The following is a 23,157-nucleotide window of genomic DNA, read 5'->3' on the forward strand; positions in this document are numbered from 1 at the left end:
CTTAAATCGTGGTGCCCAGAACTGGACACAGTACACCAGCTGGTGTCTGACCAAGGTAGAATAGAGTGGTACTACTACTTTCCTTGATAGAGGGCTATACTTCCTGTTGATGCAGTCTAGAATAGCATTTGCATTTTTTGCTGCTGCATCACATTACTGACTCAAGTTAAGCTTGTGGTCTACGAAGATTCCTGGATCCTTTTCACGTGTACTACTAGCAAGCCAGGTGCCCCCATCTTATATTTGTGTAGCTGGTTCTTCCTGTCTAAGTGAAGAACCTGACATTTCTCCCTATTGAAATTCATTTTGTTACTTTGGGCCCAGTTCTCCAATGTGTTAAGGTCTTCTACCTTCTGCAGCATTAGCTAGTGCTCGCCGCTTGGTGTCATCTGCAAATTTGGTGAGCATCCTCTCAATTCCTTTATCCAAGTTGTTTATAAAGACGTTGAACAATGATGGGCCCAGGACAGAACCCTGCAGCAGTGCAGCCCTCTCCAGGTATTCTGCCATCTGTTCCTGCCCCCCTCTGCCTACTGCCACTGATATTCAGGGGCATTTTGGTCTTCAGAGTACCACTGAGCTATCGTGGCTCATTACAGTAGCTGGATCTATTTTGCCTTCATTTTAACATTTCTCCCTTTAAATCCATCTAAAACCAGTGGCCACTGCCACTTAATTCTTTAGCTTAATTGAGCTTTTGTGCAAAGAAGCACAGCTCTCAGTGCACCCTGGTCACAAGGACTTTGCACGTGATTTGACTACATTTGAACGTATTTCACACAGGCAGCAATTTTGTGCAGATATCTATATAGATATGTGCAGGGCTCATATGAACTTATATGTTTAAGATTTGTGTACTGAAAGCCACAGTATCTGCAATGTAAATTGATGGAGGTCTGCTATTATTCTACTGCTGGTATTATTATTATTATTATTATTATTATTATTATTATTATTATTAGTTTTTCCTTCTTCCTCCTATATTTTTTCATATTTTTTCTTTCCTCATTAAATATGCAAGTAAGCTAAAATGTGTGAAAAGAGACCAGTGCTTCACACACAGACAGAACAATCTGTCCGCAGACTGTCTCGCCCAAGTAGTGCATGCTCTAGTTTTCTCCCGCTTGGACTACTGCAATGCGCTCTACGCGGGGCTACCTTTGAAGGTCACCCAGAAACTACAACTAATCCAGAATGTGGCAGCTAGACTGGTGACTGGGAGTGGCCGCCAAGATCACATTAACACCAGTCCTGAAAGATCTTCATTAGCTCCCAGTATGTTTCTGAGCACAATCCAAAGTGTTGGTGCTGACCTTTAAAGCCCTAAACGGCCTCGGTCCTGTATACCTGAAGAAGCGTCTCCACCCCCGTCATTCAGCCCAGACACTGAGGTCCACCTCTGAGGGCCTTCTGGCGGTTCCCTCTCTGCAAGAAGAGGGCCTTCTCAGTAGTCAAGCCCACCCTGTGGAACACCCTCCCATCATGTGTCAAGGAAATAAACAACTGTTTGACTTTTAGAAGACATCTGAAGGCAGCCCTGTTTAGGGAAGCTTTTAATAGCTGATGAATTATTATATTTTAATGTTTTGTTGGAAGCCGCCCAGAGTGGCTGGGGAAACCCAGCCAGATGGGGGGTATAAATAATAACATTCACAATGTAGATCGACTCTTTTCCATGTCTGCTCAGTCGCTAGCAGAATCTGGGAGTGGGCGGTCCTTAAACTTTCCCCCATCCTATGCCTCCCCTCTCTGCGCCTAAACCTACTACGCAGAGAGGACGTGGGCAAAGGGGGACCTGCCTCCCCCCCCCCGCTTTGTTCATGCTCGGTGCTGTGTCTCCCTTGCATCCTCTGAGCCCTGCACCCCTCCCCCACTGGAGCCGTGGCTTCCCTCCTCTGCGGAGGAAGTGCTGCTTCTCACGATCTTTGGAGGCTCCCTGTAACCCAACTGCCCATCAACCTCTCGCCTCTGAGTTGATGGCAGTTCCCTGACAATTATCATCATCACCTTGAGTGTGCTCCTGGTGGACCTTACTAATCATTGCATGCAGAAGACAATGCGACTTTTAGCATACGCAGAGTCATCTGGGGCCCTACTTTTTTTTTTTTTTTTTTTTAAAGGATATTATATACAAGAGGCAGCAGGAAGCCATGTTAGATAGGGAGGTGTTCAGAGGAACACAGCAGGTCAGCTTTACCGGGCCTTCTGCCTCAATTGCCAGCATCCATTCCAGCTGCAAGAGTGGGAGAGGTAGGAAGAAGGACTGTTTCATCGCAGGAAAACCAGCTCCATCGCTAGGCTCCTCCTGTCCTTGAACTGTTTCCAATCCAGCTGGTCATTTTAAGAACTGTTCTTTTAACTTTTAAGAACTGGTGCCTGAGGTTGCTTTTTCTCCCCCTTCTTCTCTCTCCATCCCCCTTTCTTCTTGTGTTTTGTCTTTTAGGTTATAAGCCAGGGACTGTCTTGTTTTAATCAACTGCCTGTAAACCGTTGTGTGAGAGTCGGTGGCTGAACCGTTAGGTACAGATGTTACAAATAAATAAATGAGCAGCATCAAGTACTTCCATTGCTCAGGGGGGCACAGCTAACTGCTGTGCTGCTCACATATTCTGCAAGAAGAGGCATATGATATGTAAAAATCCAAGTACTGACACCTGGCCTGCCTAAATCTAAAGGTCTGGTGCCGCCTATCCAGCACAGCATTTGTTGCTGCACTATTTCCTCTGAAGAAGACCAAATAGCCTGAAGAATATGCCATCCTGTGTCGCAGCCTCAACTACAATATTCCCAGGTGTGATGGCCTGGGAATCTGATTCAGAATCTGAACCTGAGGAGTCCCAGCCTGCACAGGAGTCCCTGCCTCCAGGGCCCGCTGAGCCGGGGCAGGGGCTTGAATCTGAAGAGCCTGCACCTATGCCGGATCCTCAGGAGCAGGCACCAGATGTATCCACTCTGGCTCCGGAGGTGATTGAGGGCCCATTGCCTGCAGGTGCTCCTCTCCCAGCCCTGTCAGGGGAAGGTGAAGCTGCCCCTGGGTCCAATAACCCTCCAGCCTCTCCTGAGCTGCAGAGGCTCAGGGCAGAGAGGCAGAGGGAACTAAGTTCTCTCAGGAGGAGTGCTCGCCTTAAGGCCAGGAGAGGCGGGTCACCTGTGGGCCGGGACCGCCCCTGGCCTCAGAGGAGATAAAGGCCAGTCAGCCCAGTCGTTGGAAACCTGTTTCTGCCAGCACCCAGAACTGTTCTTCCAGAGTTCCCGTCCACGCCCGACTTCTTGCTCTGGACCCTGCTTCACCCTTGCTGGACAGTCTCCAGACCCTCGGCCCAGGACCGGACTCTGACCACGCCTCTCGGTAACGCGCCCCCCCCCCCCCGGGACCAGCACAGCAGGTCATACCATAGGCAGGTCCATCTAAACTAGGGATGGGCAAGCCAGAGTTCTAATTCATGATTTCATGAGTGTGACAAGGTGGGCGGGAGGTAAAGGGGTGGCAGAAGAAGTGACAGCAATAGGGTGTGTCTGTTTTTACCTCTGGCCCCACCTCCTTTACATCTGGCCCCTCCCACCATGGGCACATGCCCCAATAGATATCTGCAGAGGGAATGCTGTTTTCAGCAGATTCCCAGCCTCTGAGGGAAACCTCTTATTTATAGCAGCGAAAGTTAACTGTACCTCTGGGTCATCTTTTCCATTCTGCAAATCAAACAGGGTTTTCCAGAAAATTATTAACTGGAAAATTTCCCTACACAAATTGGGCAAGAAAGCTGGAGAGAAAGCTGTTGCCCCCTGCCCCCACTACTCCCCAATGTCTTTCTTGCAGGTTTCCCACAAGCGTCTGGCTGGCTACTGTGAGATTGAACTAAGCTATTTGCACAGAAGGGACGCGGGTGGCGCTGTGGGTAAAACCTCAGTGCCTAGGACTTGCCGATCGTATGGTTGACGGTTCGAATCCCCGCGGCAGGGTGAGCTCCCGTCGTCCGGTCCCAGCTCCTGCCCACCTAGCAGTTCGAAAGCACCCCTAAGTGCAAGTAGATAAATAGGTACCGCTTTATAGCGGGAAGGTAAACGGCGTTTCCGTGTGCTGCGCTGGTGCCGGTTCACCAGAGCAGCTTCGTCACGCTGACCACGTGACCCGGAAGTGTCTCCGGACAGCGCTGGCCCCCGGCCTCTTAAGTGAGATGGGCGCACAACCCTAGAGTCGGACACAACTGGCCCATACGGGCAGGGGTACCTTTACCTTTACCTTTATTTGCACAGAGGAACTTGAATTGGGGGAAATTTCAGTTTGCATGGGGAAAATTTTCTGATGCCCTAGTAGGTGATTTAATTTGGTATGCTTATTTTACATGTATTTAGTAAACAAAGTAAAAAAAAAAAATTCCTTTATTTAGTAAACAAAAATACTCCCTGGAAAAGACTCTGATGTTGGGAAAGATGGAGGGCACAAGGAGACGGGGATGGCAGAGGACGAGATGGTGGGACAGTGTTCTCAAAGCTACCAGCATGAGTTTGACCAAACTGCGGGAGGCAGTGGAAGACAGGAGTGCCTGGCGTGCTCTGGTCCATGGGGTCACAAAGAGGCGGACACGACTAAACAACAACAGCAACAACAATGATGTTGTGTTTGCAGATGGCATCCATTCACTGTCACTAATGAACTTAGGAAATGGATTTTTTTCCATGGAAATATTAAGCAATGGAAAAATTTCCACGTTAAAAAACCTTCCACCCCACATCACTGAAAGCATCTAAATGTTACTTTAGGATGACTGGCTTATACAACAGTGACAGATTCAAAACAAGGTGCTGGTGAGTGGTAAAACCCAACCAACTAGACTTGGGACATAAGAGTAAGTACTTCCTTCCACAGCACACTGAATTCACTACCACAAATGTACAAATAGTCAACAACTTGGATAGCTTTAAATGGTGAAAGATTTATACGATCTGAGGAGAAACCAGAGTATAAATGAGAAGTACATCAGCTCCTGGTCAAAAACCAATGGCACATAAGGCCTCTTCAATAGGTCTTTCATCATCTTTTCTTACCCACCTGGGTATGACACTGCCCTCAAAACTGTGAAGCACAAGGTTATGGGATATTGCCTTTAGTGATTTGTGATCTTGCTCACATGTGACCTGTGGCCCATCTGTGTCAGGAATCCAATACCTACAGGGTTTTCTGTTATCTCCCTACCTTAAGAATTTGGCTGTATCTAATTACTACCATCTGTTTTCTAAAGCCAGATTAAATGTTTTCCCTTCTGAAATGCTGAGGGGAAGATTGGCTGGTGTCCATACCAAGCTAGGCTGTGCCCATGTAACCAGGATATTAAATGTATGGAACACATTTTATTGCATTGTAGTTGAGACAGCATCTAATCAATCGAATACTAAAAGGACAACCTGGAATGTCAAGGTTCTCCTTGAGGATAAGTTTGATACTATTACATTATCTGTAGCAAAATCCTCTCAGAGGCAGCAAAAATCAGAAATCGGTATCTACAGGCTAAAGCTCCTCTATTGGCTAGCAAGGCCGATTTTACAGCTTAATAACTGTTGATATTTACTACTGTTGTACTATTTTGGGTCCATGGACTGCAATAAGGCTGTGTGTGTGTGTTCTTTAAATGGGGATAAGACTACTAATCGTGTGGCGATAAGCTTGCTCCAAAGTCAAAGGCAGCAAGCCTCTGAACACTAGTTGTTGGTGAACACCAGCAACCACTTTGAGATCTTTTAAAATCAAGCAGTATATAAATTTTATGGAATAAATAAATAAATGTTCTTCTTGCGGGGTTCCAAGAGACACCTGACTGGCCACTGTGAGAGCAGGGTGCTGGATTAGTTAAGCCACTGGACCCGATTCAGCAGGGCTCTTCCTAGGCTCATACAATGCTGCTTTGCCACCAGTTTTAATAATGTTTTGCAAACATCTCTGTAGTAATTCCCCCTCTGTCTTCCTTCCCCTCCCCACCCCTGCCTCCCCACGTTCTCCATTGTGATGCTGTGACATGAAGTTCAGTCTCTCTGCTCCCTTACATGGTATTGCTTTCCAACCAAATCTGTTTTGGGGAAGCTATTCTTAAAAGCAAGCTAACAACCTTCTTAGTCCAGAGCCAGCCAAATACAGTCCAGCATATTGAGGTGGAAAATCAAAACTGCACAGCCCCACACCACGCCGCATACGCGTGTACACACAGCCCAACAGACATGTGGCAGGATTTTCCAGAAAGTTTTCCTCCATGTGCCCCACTGAAATACATGAGAGCTGAGTCAAAGCATAGTTGAACTGCTCAGCTGCTTCTAAGGAAAAATAAAAGCACCTAATAGCTCGGGTTATAAAATAATGCACAGCTCAAGCAATGTCAGCCCGGATCTTTGGTTTGAACACATAAAATGTCCTAAAGTTTGGGTGAAGAAAAAAGTCTTTGCCTATTTGCAGAAAGACGACAAAGGTGCCAAGCAGACCTATCTAGGGAGGCTATGCCATCGCCAGGATGCTGCCACCAAGAAAGCCCTTTTGCTAGTGGTCACCTGCTTCAGATAACCTGCATTGAGCTTCTTGAAAAAATGGTGTAGAAACTGCAAGATTTTTAACTATGACTGGGCATTTTAGTCACATCACACCAGTGCTTTGTCAGTGACACTGGTTCCCAGTCTGTTTCCAAACCCAATTTAAAGGTAGATTTTTATTTTTAAATCCTCCATCACTTGGGACCAGGTTACCTGAAAAATCACTTTCTCCTGCAAACACACACCCAAACATCTAAAGTAGAGGTTATCACAGCATGGCTAACACTCTACTCTGACTTAAACTAGTTTGAGGGGGTTTGTTTATTTGAAAGAATTTTGGAACTGCTTAATATTTACAAACTGCTAAGCAGCGGGTTAAACCACTGAGCCTAGGACTTGCCGATTAGAAAGTCGCTGGTTCGAATCCCCGCGACGGGGTGAGCTCCCGTTGCTCAGTCCCTGCTTCTGCCAACCTAGCAGTTCGAAAGCACCTCAAAGTGCAAGTAGATAAATAGGTACCGCTCCGGTGGGAAGGTAAATGGCGTTTCCGTGCACTGCTCTGGTTCGCCAGAAGCGGCTTAGTCATGCTGGCCACATGACCCGGAAGCTGTACGCCGGCTCCCTTGGCCAATAAAGCGAGATGAGCGCCACAACCCCAGAGTCGGCCATGACTGGACCTAATGGTCAGGGGTCCCTTTACCCTTTACCTATAAGCAGCATGCAAAAAAATAACATAAAAGCAATAAAACAGTATCATTAAAAGCACAAAACAGGATTATAGAAACAGGAATTCAAAGATTAAAAGGTTCATAACTTACAACACACGAAGAGCTTGGGCGAAAAACATCAGGGCTGTTTCAGAAGATGTCCAAAGCAACTAACGGATGGTGCTTCACATAACAGAAGATGCTTCAGATGGATCTGCTAAAGAGCTGAACCTGGGACCCTGGTCATGCACAGAAGGTGCCCTGCCAACTGAACTATGGACCTTTTCCAAGGCAGATATTGCCTACTCCTAAAGGCAGAGGCTCTCCAAGGCCACAGGAGAGCTCCTTAAGTGAAGATGCCAGTGACCAACCCTGAACCTTCCATGTGCCAAGCAGGTGCTCTACCACTGTGCTAGTGGGCCCTCACCTCCCTGCCTCCTACCCACTTACTCATTTTATGGTATGAAGGGTTCACATGCGCACCAGTTTTCAATACAGTTGCAGGCCCAATTCAAGTTGCTGGCTTTAACCTAGAAAGCCTCACGCAGTTTATTGCACACAGCACAATATACATAAAGCCTTACAAGGCTGGGGACCCCAGTACTTGAAGGAACATTCATTTTCCCATAGAAGGCCCTAAGATCATCTCAAGAGGCCTGCCTGCAAGGGCCCATGCCCGCTGAAGATCGGGGGGTGGAGGCTGCAGCAGGAGAGGGCCTTTTGGGTGGTGGCTCACCACTTGTGAAATGCTCTCCCCAAGAGAGTGTGCCCACCTGGTGCCCACTTCCACATCTTTTTGGTGTCACCTAACATTTCTCCCAGGCCTTTTAATAACCCAGGCTTCATGTGTCAGTCACATTTGGATTGTTCAATTTGATGGAAATCATGTTTGCACTTGAGGTGGAGATTTCACTGTTTGTCTTTCACAGTTGCTTTGCTCTATTTATTGTATATTCCATGCAGCATATACTAGATGTATTAATTTTACTGTTAAGTCTTCAGGGACTTCAGCATAAGGTGACTCAAACTTAGTAATAATACTAATTTGTTTTTATTTACTTAGCCTGTGCCCTGTACAGATTTCTGCCCCACAAAGACAATTATGGAATTAGTAAGCAACAAACAGTCCCATTCATACTAGCTAAATTCTACCTCCATTGTTGGGAGGAAATTTAATAAATAATAGTAATAATAAACATGCCTCAAAGTATCAGTTGCTGGCAATCCCAGGTGGGGAGAGTGCTGTTGTGCTCAGATTCTGCTTCTGAGATACCCAAAGGCATATGCTTGGCCACTGTAATAACAGGATGCTGATCCGGTCGGATTCAGCCACATCTGCAATTCTTAGTGACAATTATTATTATTCAGAGCAAAGCCATGGGGTCTGCAAGCAGAAGGTTCCAGATTCAGTCTCTGGCATCTCCAAGAAAGACTAGGAATGTTCCCTTGTCTGAAAAGCTGAGGAGCCACTGTCAGTCAGTGTGGTCAGTACTGAGCTAGATGGACCAAGAGTGTGACTCAGTGCAAGACCCCTTCCCATGCTCACTTCCACATGGTCAATGCACGACAAATTAACAAAACCTCCATCACATATGCTCCACAGGACCACCTCTGCCTTTCTCACCTGGTTCTTTCCACGCCTCCGGTAGTTCCTTCTCACGAGGTTCTTATAGTTCTCATTCTTCTTGGTCAGGTAATAGTAGAGGACGCAGTCAGCCACCGTCTACAATAACATAGGATGGGGAGAAGAGTTAAGGTGGATAACTGGAGGACTAGTTGTGTGCACATTGAGCAATGAAATGCATAAGCAGCAGCAGCAGGAAGTTAGACCACGGAACAAAATATTTATTCTTCATTTGTACATTTACAAACCACTTCACAATCAACAAAGTGGGGCATCATAAAATAAAATAAGATAAAATAAGTGTTGCATCTGCAGCCCTCTGAAATCAGTTACCAGATAAAATTAGGTAATCATTCTGACGTTTTGGCATTTGTGGAAGATATTATTGTTTAAGAAGGCTTTCCCAGAAGTGTGACCCATTGTAAAAATGCTTTTATTGTTTTTCGTTAACTGATTTTGTAATCTGTTGTTTGCACTTAGCATATGTTATCTCATTAATCCCTTACACAACAACCTAGCAGGGTAGGTCAGTATCATTGTTTCCACGGTGAAGTTGGAGGGCTGAGATGGAGATAAGCAGCTTTCTGAAGGCTATCCCATGAGTTCATGGAATAGGGAGTTCATGGAAGAGGTTGAGATCTGGACCGGGAATGTTCCTGACAACTGATTACACTAGCACCAGATCTGTGCTTTCAAACCCTTTCTCATTTTACTCTCATTTCCAATTACGCACAGATAAACAAGGATATAATATCACCATGCTGAGAAAAGTATGACCTCACATTTCAATTGGCATTATAGTATTGTGACACTGTTCCGTTATGCAGCAAATGCCAACAAATCCCCATCTCAACTCCTTGATTGTAAATGCTAACATCCTTGTTTCAACTACAGGCCAAACATTCTCCAGCAACTCCTCTTGCAAGGGTCAAGGTTCTAATTTCCAGTTCTGAGCTAACAGCGTGTTGAGATTCCTGTATTGTAGGGGTTGGACGAGATGACCCTCAGGACACCTTCCAACTCTACAGTTATTTGATTCTATAATAGAGCTTTTTCGGCAATTACAAAACCCCTTTGCTTTGCTTTGCTTCACAGTCTGCTTTGACTACCTGCAAGATAGATGAGTGTCAGGGAAGTCCCAGCCATCCTATCCTATGGCCTGTGAAACCTCTGTGACACCCACTACCCTCTGTAACCAATACAGATTGTGGGCCATCCCACACAACACCACCCATCCTCCTCTGAGCAACAGCTACTTTCTGTTGCAACTTCCTCTGTCTGTCTGTCTGTCTGTCTGTCTGTGTCTCAGCTGATATGTGCAGAGGCAAAAGACATCTGGTTAGCCAGCTTCCTTTATTGAGAATCTTTCCCTACTCTCTCTCTCTCTCCCGCCCCCCCCCCCCAGTTGGGGCCTCAAGTGGAGCCAAAGGTAGAGAATTAAAGGGGAGGAAGAAACTCTGCATTGAGAAATCACAATATAAAGTGTTAGAGAACTGATACATGCCCTTAAGTGAATTGCATCTCTGCATTCTGGCAGAGTTTTATTTCCAGCATTATGGAAGACTGCACAGGAAAAGATGGAAGGACTGACCCCAGATGACTGGAGCAACTAAAAGCAAAAGGGGGAAAGGAGGGGGAGGAGTAGGAGAAGTCTATCATCCTTTAGCTTCAGTGGAACACTACATATAACCTGCCATACAACTGTCAGCAGCCATTATTTCCACCCATTAAGCTTGCAAGGTGGAACACACTTCACTTTCAGGCTGATGCATTCAGTTTCCCGCTTTCGGGAGCTGTCAACTGCATTCCAATCCCAGCGTGCTGAGGAAAGGGCAGGAAATCAGCTCCTCAGCGGTGTTTTGAGACTTGACAAGTTATATTTCAAGAGCAAAAAGGTTTCCCCATCCAGCTTGTTAGCTCAAGACCCGGAGCTGCCCAAAGCAAGGCTTCTTAAAATGCAGCCACATGAAGTTATTTGGGGGGGGAGGGGCTTTGGATAAGGCCAAGGCACTGCATAGGATATGACTGCACAGTGCATGTCTTGTAGTTCCTCCACTGGTGCAGCACCCCTCTCCCGCTTCAGCTCATGACTGCAGTTGACAAAAGCACAAGCCATAGGAGGCTTTGAACAAGAGTGGACGAATCTCAGTTTTGGAATCGAGAACCACTGCCTCTCCCTTGAAACCACCATGGGGCACATAGGGATGGGAGCACAATTTGTTTGGTTAGGATCTTAATGCAAGTCTATGTAAGTTGCTCTTCTGAAATGCAGCCAGCCATCAAAACTCACACTTCTCCATATTTGGCAATGCAGTTGTAACCCCCACCTCCCCAAAAAAGCGTGCAAAAAGAGGGGTATGTGCACCAAAAAACACACAGATAAGTGAAAATAATGTGCATTATATTAGGAAAATTGCTTTGCTATAATGTTTTCATACAAAAATGCATATACAGTGGCACCTCAGGTTAAATACTTAATTCGTTCCAGAGGTCCGTTCTTAACCTGAAACTGTTCTTAACCTGAAGCACCACTTTAGCTAATGGGGCCTCCTGCTGCTGCCGCCGCGCCACCGGAGCACGATCTCTGTTCTCATCCTGAAGCAAAGTTCTTAACCTGAGGTACTAATTCTAGATTAGCGGAGTCTGTAACCTGAAGCGTATGTAACCCGAGGTACCACTGTAATAGGATAAACAAGTATAAAGCCACATTTGAATTTTATGTAGGCTTAAAAAATAAATAAATAAATCACAAATACTCCAAACTGAATTTAATACTGGAAAAATAAGAAACGGAGAGATCTTTCCAGCCTCAAGCAGCTTTACCAGCCCTTTGCCTTTCTTTGCCTCTTTCCTGTGTGACAGGATTGTACCCCTCCCTGCTTGATTCAAAATGCTGTCATGCTAAGTTGCTATTCTGGGGAGGTCCACCTCAAAGCTAAATCATGCTTTTGGATCCTCTGAAGTGGATGCAAAACTGGTCTGTGTTGTACATACATACACACTTAATTTTATTTATATGCTGTGTTTCTATAGTTCATGCTTGAGGCAGATTACATGAAAAAAATATGTAAAATACAACATAATAAATGTAGTTGTAAACATTAAATAAAGCAACCAAAAATATACAACCAAACCCCCAAATCTTCACACAAATCTCATAAAGAAAGATATCACACACACACACACACACCCCACCACCACCATCATCAACAACAACCACAACCACAACAACAGTGAGAACTACCTCCCCCCAAAGCAATACCCCAGGCCCAATAGTCTGCTCAGCAGCCTCAGCTTTCGTAGCTGGAGTCAGTCTGGGCCCCACCCTCCCACATCAGGTGAAAAAATGCCTGTGGGGGGAGAGCAGATCTTCCAGGACTCACAGCCAAGATGCAAACTAGATTGAACAATTTGGGCAAGAAAAAACTTTGCTTAAAAAGGAAACATAGGAAATGGGGGAGGAAGACTTACTTTCCGGTCCAAAAAGGAAGCGATGAGGCCAAAATTCTTTGGATGCTGCATGAACCTAGAAAACGGAAACAAGAGGGGCAGGGGGTGGAATTAAGAGGCAATTATAAAGGGTGTTTCACTTGAAAATCCTGATTGATTTTGTTCAAAGAAACAAAGCAAAAACGTTTCTGTTTCCTGCTGGCCCATGTGCTGATCATAAGCCCTTGCTCAGCAGTGGTGAACTGTTGGCCAGTGGGTCTAATCAGACCCCCCCCCCACCTTCCCATTTGACCCGGAAGGCCTCTGCAGCCAAGCCTCATTCACCTGACTAACACCAGGTGTCATATATAGGTTTATCAGGTCTCTGCCTGTATAGTAAAAAAATAGTTGCTGTTGTTGCTGTTTTTGATGATGATGTGTGGGCTAATGTGCTGGTGTGTTGTTGGTGCGCGGCAGATAAGGGCACAGCTGTGTCAGAATGGAGTTTGCAGGCACTGCCAATCAGCTGAGTCAGTGCTTACAAAGCTCTTTTAGCCTTGCTCATGTGGTTTGATCTGAAACCTCAAGGGCAGAAACGGGTCACTGATACACACATCGAGTGATTGACAGGCAGGCAGTAGCCCCACCCACCTGTCAAGCTTGGCCTGAAGGGGTGGAGAAGATAATGTCTGGATCTGCTGCCCACTCCTGATGGTATTTGCTTTATTTTATGATTTTCATTTTTATCCCACCCTTCCTCAAGGGATTGGTGATGTACTCCCTAACACTGGTGTTAGGCTCTGGGAATGTGTGCAGCAAGTCCTGAACCAGGACGTCTGGCCACCAGGATTCCAGACAGTACCTCGTGGGCCTATAAGCCTGGCCTACTAGCTTCTGGGCTTCAAGGGTGCCATCTAGGCCACAGGCTTAGTCAACTGATCCCAAAGACCAATCCCAGCGCACAAGAGCCCCGTATAGCCCAGGCCTCAGAGCTAACGCCTCGTTTCAAGCACAATCAGGCCCTGCTTACAGGGCTTCCCAGAGGTCTCTGCTTGGCCACTGTGAGAAGAGGATGCTGGACTAGACGGCCCTCTGGTCTGATCCAGTCGCAGGGATAGTCTTGTGACTTAACACATTGGTATAGTGAAGGGGAGGGACCACCATTCAGTGGAAGAGCATCTGTATTGCATGCAGAGCGTCCCAGGTTCATTCCCAGAATCTCCAGGTAAGGTTGGGAATGTTCCCTGCCCAAAACTCCGGGGAGCCACTGAGAGTCAGTGTAGACAAGACTGCGCTCCAGTGCCAGGCAACTCCCAATGCTCATGCTGCCCCACAGTATCTTATCTCCTAATTGCTCCCTCAGAGCACCGTCTTCACGTGCGCTGGTCTTGAACCCACCCTTCTGTGCTTCAGAACTTGATCTTCTGCCCAGCGTAGACTATGGCCTCCTTCTGGACCTCATCTACTAATCTGCCTTCCTTGGAACCTGGCTTTGCCTGCTCTGGTCCCAGTTTCCACCTGATGGGCTGACAGCCAGTTCCTCTGGGCCTTGGCACTTGACAGTCTGAGTAAGGCTGCTGCTGAGGCACCTGGTGACTCCAGACAATGAGAAATAAGCCCTGCTCTAATCTACATAGTCCTGGCCTGGTTTCAGCGTCTTGGTCATGCTGGTGTGTGGCAGGATCTCAGCCACTAAATATAGCTGGACTGAAATTATGATATTAAGTGATTTATACTAGTTTACTGTATTTTTAGTAATTAAGACATATAACTGATGTAAAATCAATGTATTCATTTTATCCTGATACTATAGTTTTCATGTAACTCCATGTCAGGGGTGGCTAATTTGTTGAGTTCAAGAGCCACATTTGCTGTCGGTCAATCCTCTGAGGACCATGTGTCAGCAGTGAGCAGGGCCCAAGTCTGCACAACCACACATGCACACGCACACGCACACACACAAACACAGACACCTCTTTTTGTTTCTGGAGCATTCCAGCCTGTTAGCAGTGGTGTCTTGGAAGAGGGAAAAGAAGCATCAACAAATTTGTTGGGGGCAGATGGGCTACTTAAAGTTTGTAATAAAATTTTGTAATATAAAAATATGGAAAACATTAGCATTCAGTGCAATATTTGTGCCCAAAAATGACTGGAACTCTTGAGAACTGTTTAGACCTTTTGTAAGGGGTTTTATGGTGGGAAACAACTACGGCCATTGGACTGTTTTATTTATTACAGGGTTTTTGCACCGTGCCTTCTGCTCATCCTTTCAGCAGAGGGGGCCCTTTCGGTAGCTCCACTACCTGCAGAAGTTCAGGGTTTGCCCAGCAAAGCACTTCTCTGCGGAAGTCAGGGGTGAGCAAACTTTTTCTGCAGGGGGCCAGTCCACTGTCCCTCAGAACTTGTGGAGGGCTGGACTATATTTAAAAACAAAAACAAAAAACCACGAATTCCTATGCACACTGCGAGGGGGGCAAGTAGTCCTCCTCCCCACACACCCCAGCCCCAGCCACCTTCTCGGTTTGCCGCCTGACTCATCCACCAAAGGGCTGGTGGTGGTGGCGTGAAACGGGCTTCCTCCCCGCCCAGAGAAAGAATAGGTGAATAGATGTGACTACGAATGGGCTCCTCCTCAGCACAACTCACTTTTCTCGGAAGGTTTCTTTCTCCTGCTCGCTCCACATGTTCATCACCTGCCGATCTTTGTACACCTTCATGGGGTCATCCATGAGGCCGTTCATGTTAATGAACTTGATGCGTTGCTGCTCAGCATCATACAGCATGGGAGGGATGACAGCAAGCTGGCGCATCTGTTTCTCCAGATTCTGGGCAGGGAAAGCAGAGGAAAACAGGTCTCACTGAGAGCACCAAAGGAAAACTGACCCAAGAATGAAGACATGAAAGACCAACCTTCACCAACCTGGTGCCCTCCAGGTGCTTCGGACTACAACTCTCATCAGCCTCAATCAGCACAGGATTACAAAACACCTGGTAGGCACTAGGTTGGTGAAGACTGGTGTAGGTGATGCACGAAAGAAAGGAAGTTATCAGGGAGAAGCCAGGAAGTGATGCTCTACAGTCAGTGTTGAGGAAAGCTGCTGCTGCTGCTGCTGCTGCTGCTGCGACCAAGAGAGACCCACCGCATCTTCTCTCTCCAAAAAGGAAAAGCTTCAGCATTAACTGAAAGATGCTGTCTGGATTGTCGCTCTAGAGCAGTCATCTTCAGCTTTTAGGTCACCTAGCCTTGGGACCTGGGTCTCCTTGGACATATTCAATATTCTAAACACTACACTACTGACTCTCTAACTAGGGATGGTGTCTGGGAAATTGAGGGCTATAGTGGTCAGATGGGGAGGGGCTAGAGGAGTGGTTCCCAATCAACTAATTGCTGAGGACCCCCTATTTTTCAAAAGGCAGGCTAAGGACCCCTACTTCTGAACATTTTGATAACTTTATGGTAGTTACCTCTGCACAGCAATTTTTGAACAAAAAGTGGGGTAGCCCCTAATAGGCAAAGGGTTTTTGGTATACGAAAAAACAGACCACAAAATTTGTGATATTCCCATGCAAAAATGACAAAAAAATAGTTTGGGGGGGGAGGAAAGGGATGGGGTGCTTGTTGCAGACGCCTAATTGGGAACCCCTGGGCTAGAGGATGGACTGTGTGCCTAGGCCGGCAATTGTCTGTTGCTCTAGAGCCGGGGTGGCCAGCCTAATGCCCTCCCAATGTTGATGGGTTCCAACTCCTATCGTAAGTGATTGTGCTGGCTGGTGAGCATTGTAGTCCAACAGCATCTAGAGGGCACCATGCTGGAGAAGGCTGCTGTAGAGCCTCAGCTGTTTCAGCATGAAACAATTCTCCCTAAGAATGCACATACAATATATAGGATTTATCACATTAGGCACACTTAGGGAAGACAGGACTGTCAATGGATATCAGTTATGACGGTTCTCTGGAACCCTCTATGTGTTCAGGATACTGGGGCTAGATAGATCTTTGCTCCAATCTGCTAGTGCCTTTTTATGTTCTGATGACAATAACTAGGGAAGGCACAACCTACTAACACTCTGACATTTTTATCTTGCTGATGCCCAGCAGAGTTCAAGGGAGCATCAGAATCTCAGAGGAAGGGGCACCTGACAAAGAAACAATTCAGGAGCCCCCTTTTAGAAAGGCGTCACTGAATCTCATCGGCAGTGATAGGTAGCATCAACTGGCAGACACCACAGAAGCTAACAGACCCGGGGGGGGGGGGGGAGAGAGAGAGAGAGAGAGAGAGAGAGAGAGAGAGAGAGAGAGAGAGAGAGAGTCTCCCTAAGTCCCCGTTTAGGGTCCTGTCAAATCCATCAAGGCATCACATTCCCCAACACAAGACAGTGTTTGCTAAACACAGCTTGGGCTGAAGCTAATGCAATTTGGCAGCAGCGTCAACAGTAAGTTCCAACGCCAAGGTCTGTTGTGGCTGCACTGGTTTCCCCAGAGGAAAGGAAAGAGAAGAGAAGGAGAGAACGCAAAAGGAAGAAGAAAACGGTGACCCAGCCTCACCTCTTGTTCCGAGAGCCCATCAATAATTTCTGACACCTCGTGTTCGCTGCGTGCCGCAGACATGGAGAGGCCACTGCCCCTCTGTCCTACCCTGCTGGGAAACGGCAAAGAAAGCGCTGAAAGATTTATGCTCCATTTTGCACTTGGCAATGTATCTTCTTAACAATTACTGTGGCTGCTTGCGTGCGATGAAACAAGTGCCACGCAAAGAGTGGAGAGGTCAAAGCTGGGAAAGGTGGAACTTGTGTGTGTGTGTGTGTGTGTGTGTGTGTGTACACACACATGGCACGGGGCACAACAAGAGAAGAGCAAACTTTACTGATAGCTCAGTCAAAGAATCAGAGAGCTGCCATGCAGATAAAACAAGCATTGAGGACTGGCTTCGGAGACTTTTTCAATATAGAGGTGATGGCACAATCACTGCCACAAGCTGACACCTGTGCTGTGGCCACAAGTCTTGCACATGCCACAGTATGTATCCAGATCCAGCTATTGCAACTGGAGCCACTGAGTGGGTGAAGGAGGCGGTGTGCTTGGAAAGCCAGTCTGGACTACATTGGCTCATCTGTGTGGGTTTGGAGGACTGAGACCATTGTATAGTCTCTGTGCTAAACCAGTGATAGCCAAATTCCTGAGCTTTCAGGAACTGGATCAGACCTTTCCCAGCCAAGGTGCTTGAGGACTACATCACCCTTGGCAACAGAATTCACTGCCACAAGATGCAGAGATGCCCACTAACTTAGGCAGCTTCAGATAGGAGATCAGACAAATTCACAGAAACACACCTATCAAGAGCCCCAAGTTATGATGGGTGTACATGACCTCCAACAGAGAGAGCATGCCTCTGAGTACTAGTGGCTGGACCAATGGGAGCTGAGAGGGCTCCTGCACTGAGGTCCTCCCTGTGGGCTTCCCAGAGGCATCTAGCTGGCTCCAACGAGAACAGGATGCTTAACCATCTGGGCCTTTGGCCTGATCCAGCAGTGCAGTTCTTATGTCCATACAATAATATTTCCCCCTCTGGTTTTAATTAGAGGAAATTAATATATTTATTTTATCTAGAGAGGATTTGGGGCAAGGTGGTGGTGGCAACTGAAGGGGAGCCCAAATGGTTTGGTGCAGGGTCGACTGAGAAATTTATTGTGTATTTGATACTAACTTTTGTGTATCCCTTTTCAAACTTTAATAAAATTTATTGGGGGCAAAACAATTTATTTTTTGTTGTTTTAAAAGGAAAGTAACTGGGAGTAAACAAACTGGAAAAAAATCAGATTTGGGTTCATCTGGGACATGTTGCAAATTAGCTAAAAAAATATCTCAGGTGATTTGGACTAGAGATTAGTTGGCTTGACTTCTCTGATATTTCCATTCTGAATTCACATCTATGTGCTTAATAGCATATTGTAATTCTATGCAAATTTCTGCTCATGGACTTCTTCCCCAAACCATTTTAGCGAGGCTGCTGCCTGGAGGCCAGCATTTTCCACACAAGGAGCTAGAGGAAAAGCCCCTTTTTACCACAAGACATTCCTCTCCACCAGAAACTGACATGCCATCTTCAGTGCCAAAGGAGTCTTAATGCGCTCCTGCCAACACACACTTGAACACGTCTCCACTAACCTCTGCATGCGCTCTTGGAGTTCCCTCTGTTTCCTGATCTCTGGAAACTGCTTCTCATAATATTCACGTACTTTACTTTCCTTTGCTCGGCGTCGGGGGTTGTTTTCTATGCGCTCCACTTTCTTTTCCCAGGCTTCCATAAGCTGGTCATAGCGCTGGCAAAATTTCTGTTCCTGAAACGGTGGGTTTTGTGGGGAGAGGGAGAGGGAGAGGGAGAGGGAGAGGGAGAGGGAGAGGGAGAGAGAGAGAGAGAGAGAGAGAGAGAATGAGATCAAAAATGGTCCCTTGGAAGTCCATTTCAAATACCTTCTCACACCTCAGCAGCAGGGTCTCAGAGGAAAATTAACAATGATTCTCAGTGCAAAGTCACAAAACTGAAGAACATGGCAGGGAAGACAAGCCATACAACAATCTCCTCATGGGCTCAGTATATGAAACAAATCTTTATCATTTAAGTTCTGGTGATAAATGATTCTGGAAGGAGGGGAAGTTGCTAACGAAATGTGCAGTTTAGGAACATCACTGAGGAACAGGATGTGGCTAGGGTGGTAATCACCCGAGACAAAGATGATTGTACATTAGGCAGGTGAAGGTACATTAGGCAGATAGGATGGGGGAGCCCCAAATCCTGGTCTTTGAGCTTGAGATTTTATTCAATTGAACCAACTGATTAAAAGCTGCTGCCACAAAAGCATGAATGAGGGTTTTGAGGCCAGACTTTTGGGAAATCCCTGAGAGCTTATCAAGGGGGTCCTTAAGGAGAAGATCAATTATAATAATAAATTATACGCCGCCCTTCCTCCCAAAAGAGCATGGGGCAGCAAATACACAAATGACAAAACACTTAAAACATACAAAAGTAATTCCAGTACATATGGAAACTAGGAAAGAGGTTTTTCAGAAGCCAAAGGTCTTCAGGAGGTGCTGAAAAGACAACAGAGGTGTCTAATGCTTAGATGCCAACAAGCAGGGGCCGCAGCATTAAGGATCTGGTTCCTATTTTGTGAGGAACAGACTTCCTGATAAGGAGGACTTCCTGATCTGCAGGAGGCCCTCCACTGAAGAGTAGAAATCATGGTGGTCAAAATAAAAAATGGTATGGCTGGAAAAGGGACAGAAAATAATCAAGGGCTTGAAGCAAATTCCCTATGAGGAAAGGTTGCAACTAGGTTCCTGAGTTGTAACGAGATTATTGTGACAACTGGGTGTTCACCCTGGGACATTTCCCAAACCGCTCTGTGGGGTCCTGGAAAAGACACCAAGGGTCTACACAGCAGACAAATGAGTGTGGCAAAAGTTCCTGGTAGTTTTGAAAAGAACTGTGGTTTTAAGAAAACACACACACAATTAAACAAAACAGGTAAAAGGTAAAGGTAAAGGGACCCCTGACCGTTAGGTCCAGTCGTGACCGACTCTGGGGTTGCGGCACTCATTTCACTTTATTGGCCGAGGGAGCTGACGTACAGCTTCCGGGTCACGTGGCCAGTGTGACAAAGCTGCTCTGGCGAGCCAGCGCAGCACACGGAAACGCCGTTTACCTTCCCACTGGAGCGGTACCTATTTATCTACTTGCATTTTGACGTGCTTTCGAACTGCTAGGTGGGCAGGAGCTGGGACCGAGCAACAGGAGCTCACCCCGTCGCGGGGATTCGAACCGCCAACCTTCTGATCGGCAAGTCCTAGGCTCTGTGGTTTAACCCACAGCGCCACCCGCAAACCAAAACAAAACAGGAACAACATATAAATAATGAAGTACATAGAAATGCTTGTCGTTTCTTGACAACAGATCTCAAACGTGAACAGGAGTATGACTCAGTTGGCAAGAGGCATTGGGGGGGGGGGGCTGAGCCAACTGTCCAGAACCCAAGAGGAAGGCACACATTAAAAACCACATGAACTGGCAGGCTTCCATGCCCCCCCACTGCTGCCCAAAAAAGACTGAAGGGGGGGAAGGAGGAACCAAGAATGTTCAGAGAGTCCCTGCAGTAATCCTCTTAGGCCTCCTGGAATTACTCTGGTCTATTGTGTACCGCAAAAGCATGGCCGAAGCTCTCTAACGGTGAAGAAAAGCATGCGAAATCCATCTGACGAGAAGGCCACAGCCATTTCCTGTCAAGCTTGAGCCTCTGTACTGCAGTCTTCACTGCACAGGCCCATCCTTAAGGACTGCCTGGAAGTTTCCAGGTTGATTCCCCTCACCTTTATCCATGGATGGTTTGAGGCCAATGTTCCTGAGAGACCATTCTTCCCCTCACAGCTTCCATAGAGGTGCTGCTTTTTAACCTTGAGTGGCTCAAGCCTTACATTCCTGAGAGACCACTGTTCCCTTCACAATTTCTACTGTCTGTGCCAAATAAATAAAACAGCTTTCCACCTGGCAAGCACCCAATGGCCTGGGCACGCAGATTGGCATTTTCTCCTTAGGAGCTTCTTGTCACTCTCATCTTTTCCTGCTCCTTTTTCATGGCCAACAGCAATATGCTTTGAATGCCAATTGCTGGAAACTACAGGAGAGCACTGCTGCACTCAGGTCTTGCTTGCGGGCTTCCCACAGGCATCTGGTTCACTGTATGGAACAGGATACAAGGCTAGATGGGCCACTGGCCTGATCTAGCAGGCTCCCCTTAACTTCTTATATTCCTTTGGCCAGAGTTCCTATTATGCAAGGTGTGGATAAACATCTGCGGGTGGCAGAATGGGAAGAGGCATGGGTCCACTCATGGGGATATTATGGAAAATCTGACCCACAGGGCAAACTCCATTGTGAAGTTCGCCAGAGTACACCTTGCCAAAGGCACAACTTGTACGCTGTCTGTGTAACCACACGGAAGTCAAAATGGTCTCAAAACTCCCATCATCTCTGACCACTGCGCACGTTAGCAGGAGCTGATGGGAACTGGGAGTCCAGTAACACCTGGGAGGGTCTCTGCCTGCCATAAAGAAACAAAGACCAGATTGACAGCAACTCACAGAGCAGTACAGGACAGGATTAGTCACTATAGCCCCAAATCCCCAGGTAGGAAAGTTTGGTCTGCCCAAAATGAAACAAGCAGCACTTGGTCATTTCTCTGCTTTATAGCCCTAGTGATAAAGTGCCTGTATTTGAAAGAGGGGTAGTTTCTTTGCAAAACAAAGTCAACCCTTTCATTTTAGCAACAGCTTAGTGGCTTCTTGAAACAGGTCTTGATCCAGCCAAGAACAAAGTGCTGCTCTGCTTCAGCTGTGCTTATGCTCAGCCAGGAAGACAAATATAAAGAGATTCAAGTTCGAGCTCCCAATTAATCCGGCTGAGGATTCAGTCACTTTAGCTTCTGTTTAGCTCAGTACCTTGAAACACCAAGCATCCATCTGACAAAACGAGTGTTCCAGCCAAACAGCATCTCCTCTGCTAACTAGTTAAGCTCTGAACTGTAATCCCTTTAGAATGATGATTTCAAAATAACTTCCAAAGAGCTTTAGAAGTAGCGGCAGAAAGTTGAACAGACCCCAGTTATGCATCTTGTCAAAACATTTAAGATACTGGCATGACTCAGTCAGTACTGCTAGGATCTATGAGTAAAAGGTTGCAAGGAACTGGCCAGATTCTTCAGAAGCTGTACCCAGATCTAGGCTTAAGAACACAAGAAGAGTCCTACTGCATCAGGTTAAAAGCTCATCCAGCCCAGCATCCAGTTTTTACAATGGCCAACCAGATGCCTACAGGAAGCCTGCAAGGAGAACCTCAGTACAACAGTGCCTTCTCCTCTTGTGATTCCCAGGAACTGGCATTCAGAGGCATAGTGCAACAGTGGAGGCAGAGCATACCTCTTGTGGCGAGGAGCCACCGATGGCTTGAAGGGTTCGGAGAAACTGAAAGCCGAAGGAACTCAAAACAGGTGGCCGCTGGGGCCTTAAGCACAGGCGGCAAAAGGTCCTACTCAGCTGACCAGGCAACCCCCCTGCAATTTAACCCAGGGATGACCAATCCAAAGACATCGTGTTGCCTGCCAATCACACAGGCTGTTATTGCACGGCCTGGATTCCCTTCGGTTCCTCAAGGGAGCGCTGAATCCAGAACACGAACAAGGTTCCGGGTAGCTCGTCAAGGAGGGTGCCTCTCCACAAACTAGCAGTGTAAACAGAAAAGGGGGGGGTCATGGACTGTTGACCTAATGGCCCCACTTTATTCTCCCGCTAGCAGTGCTCATTTATAGCACCAACTCCTTCCAGTTTTAGCTATGCCCCTTCCTTAAATGCTTAACTTAAATACAGTCTGGTTATTTCAAAAAAGCAAAACTCCCCTCCACCTGCTTTCTCTACCTGTCCATTTCCTCTTGCCCTCTCCATCTATTTCCTCTGACCTGCTCTGCATCAGACTTCCTTCCCCAGGGATCAACTTTTCTTTCCTAAGCACTCTTCTCCCCTGCAGATCAACACATCTCAGTGCCACAGTGGGGGTGAAGCTGCATCCTCCAGGATCTGCATACATGAGTTGCCAATAGACTATGTAACTCCATCCTGGATATGTTTGTTTTTCTAAGGAGTCCCACAGAAGCCAATAGGGCATCACTTACCCACTGCTTGCGAGCATGATTTCTTCTCTTGAAGTATAAGATCAACTTCTTCCGCATTGCCTGGTTTCTGCGAAGGAGAAGAAAAGGTAAGATTTTGTTAAAGTGCCTCTCTCTCCTTCTCCCTCTCCATCTCTCTCTCTCTCGCACACACACACACACACAGTT

At 46.7% G+C, this 23,157-nt stretch overlaps 1 protein-coding gene across 18 annotated transcripts in view; it reads right to left on the reverse strand.

The window, feature by feature from the left end:
* The window catches only part of NCOR2 (nuclear receptor corepressor 2), a 359,962-nt gene that overhangs the window by 157,563 nt on the left and 179,242 nt on the right, over window positions 1-23,157 (reverse strand). For 11 of the 18 annotated variants that reach the window (XM_081841562.1, XM_081841547.1, XM_081841551.1 and 8 more), the window contains exons 9-14: window positions 22,993-23,059; window positions 18,440-18,612; window positions 16,820-16,913; window positions 14,920-15,098; window positions 12,316-12,370; window positions 8,830-8,943 (exon numbers count right to left, since the gene is read on the reverse strand). In XM_081841562.1, coding sequence (XP_081697688.1) covers window positions 8,830-8,943; window positions 12,316-12,370; window positions 14,920-15,098; window positions 16,820-16,913; window positions 18,440-18,612; window positions 22,993-23,059 — 682 coding nt within the window. The remainder of the gene's footprint in view (window positions 1-8,829; window positions 8,944-12,315; window positions 12,371-14,919; window positions 15,099-16,819; window positions 16,914-18,439; window positions 18,613-22,992; window positions 23,060-23,157) is intronic. The other 7 variants (XM_081841545.1, XM_081841564.1, XM_081841563.1 and 4 more) reach the window with 3 other exon arrangements.

Source organism: Podarcis erhardii, assembly GCF_964252035.2.
Source record: "Podarcis erhardii genome assembly, chromosome: 15".
Taxonomy (NCBI): Eukaryota; Metazoa; Chordata; class Lepidosauria; order Squamata; family Lacertidae; genus Podarcis; species Podarcis erhardii.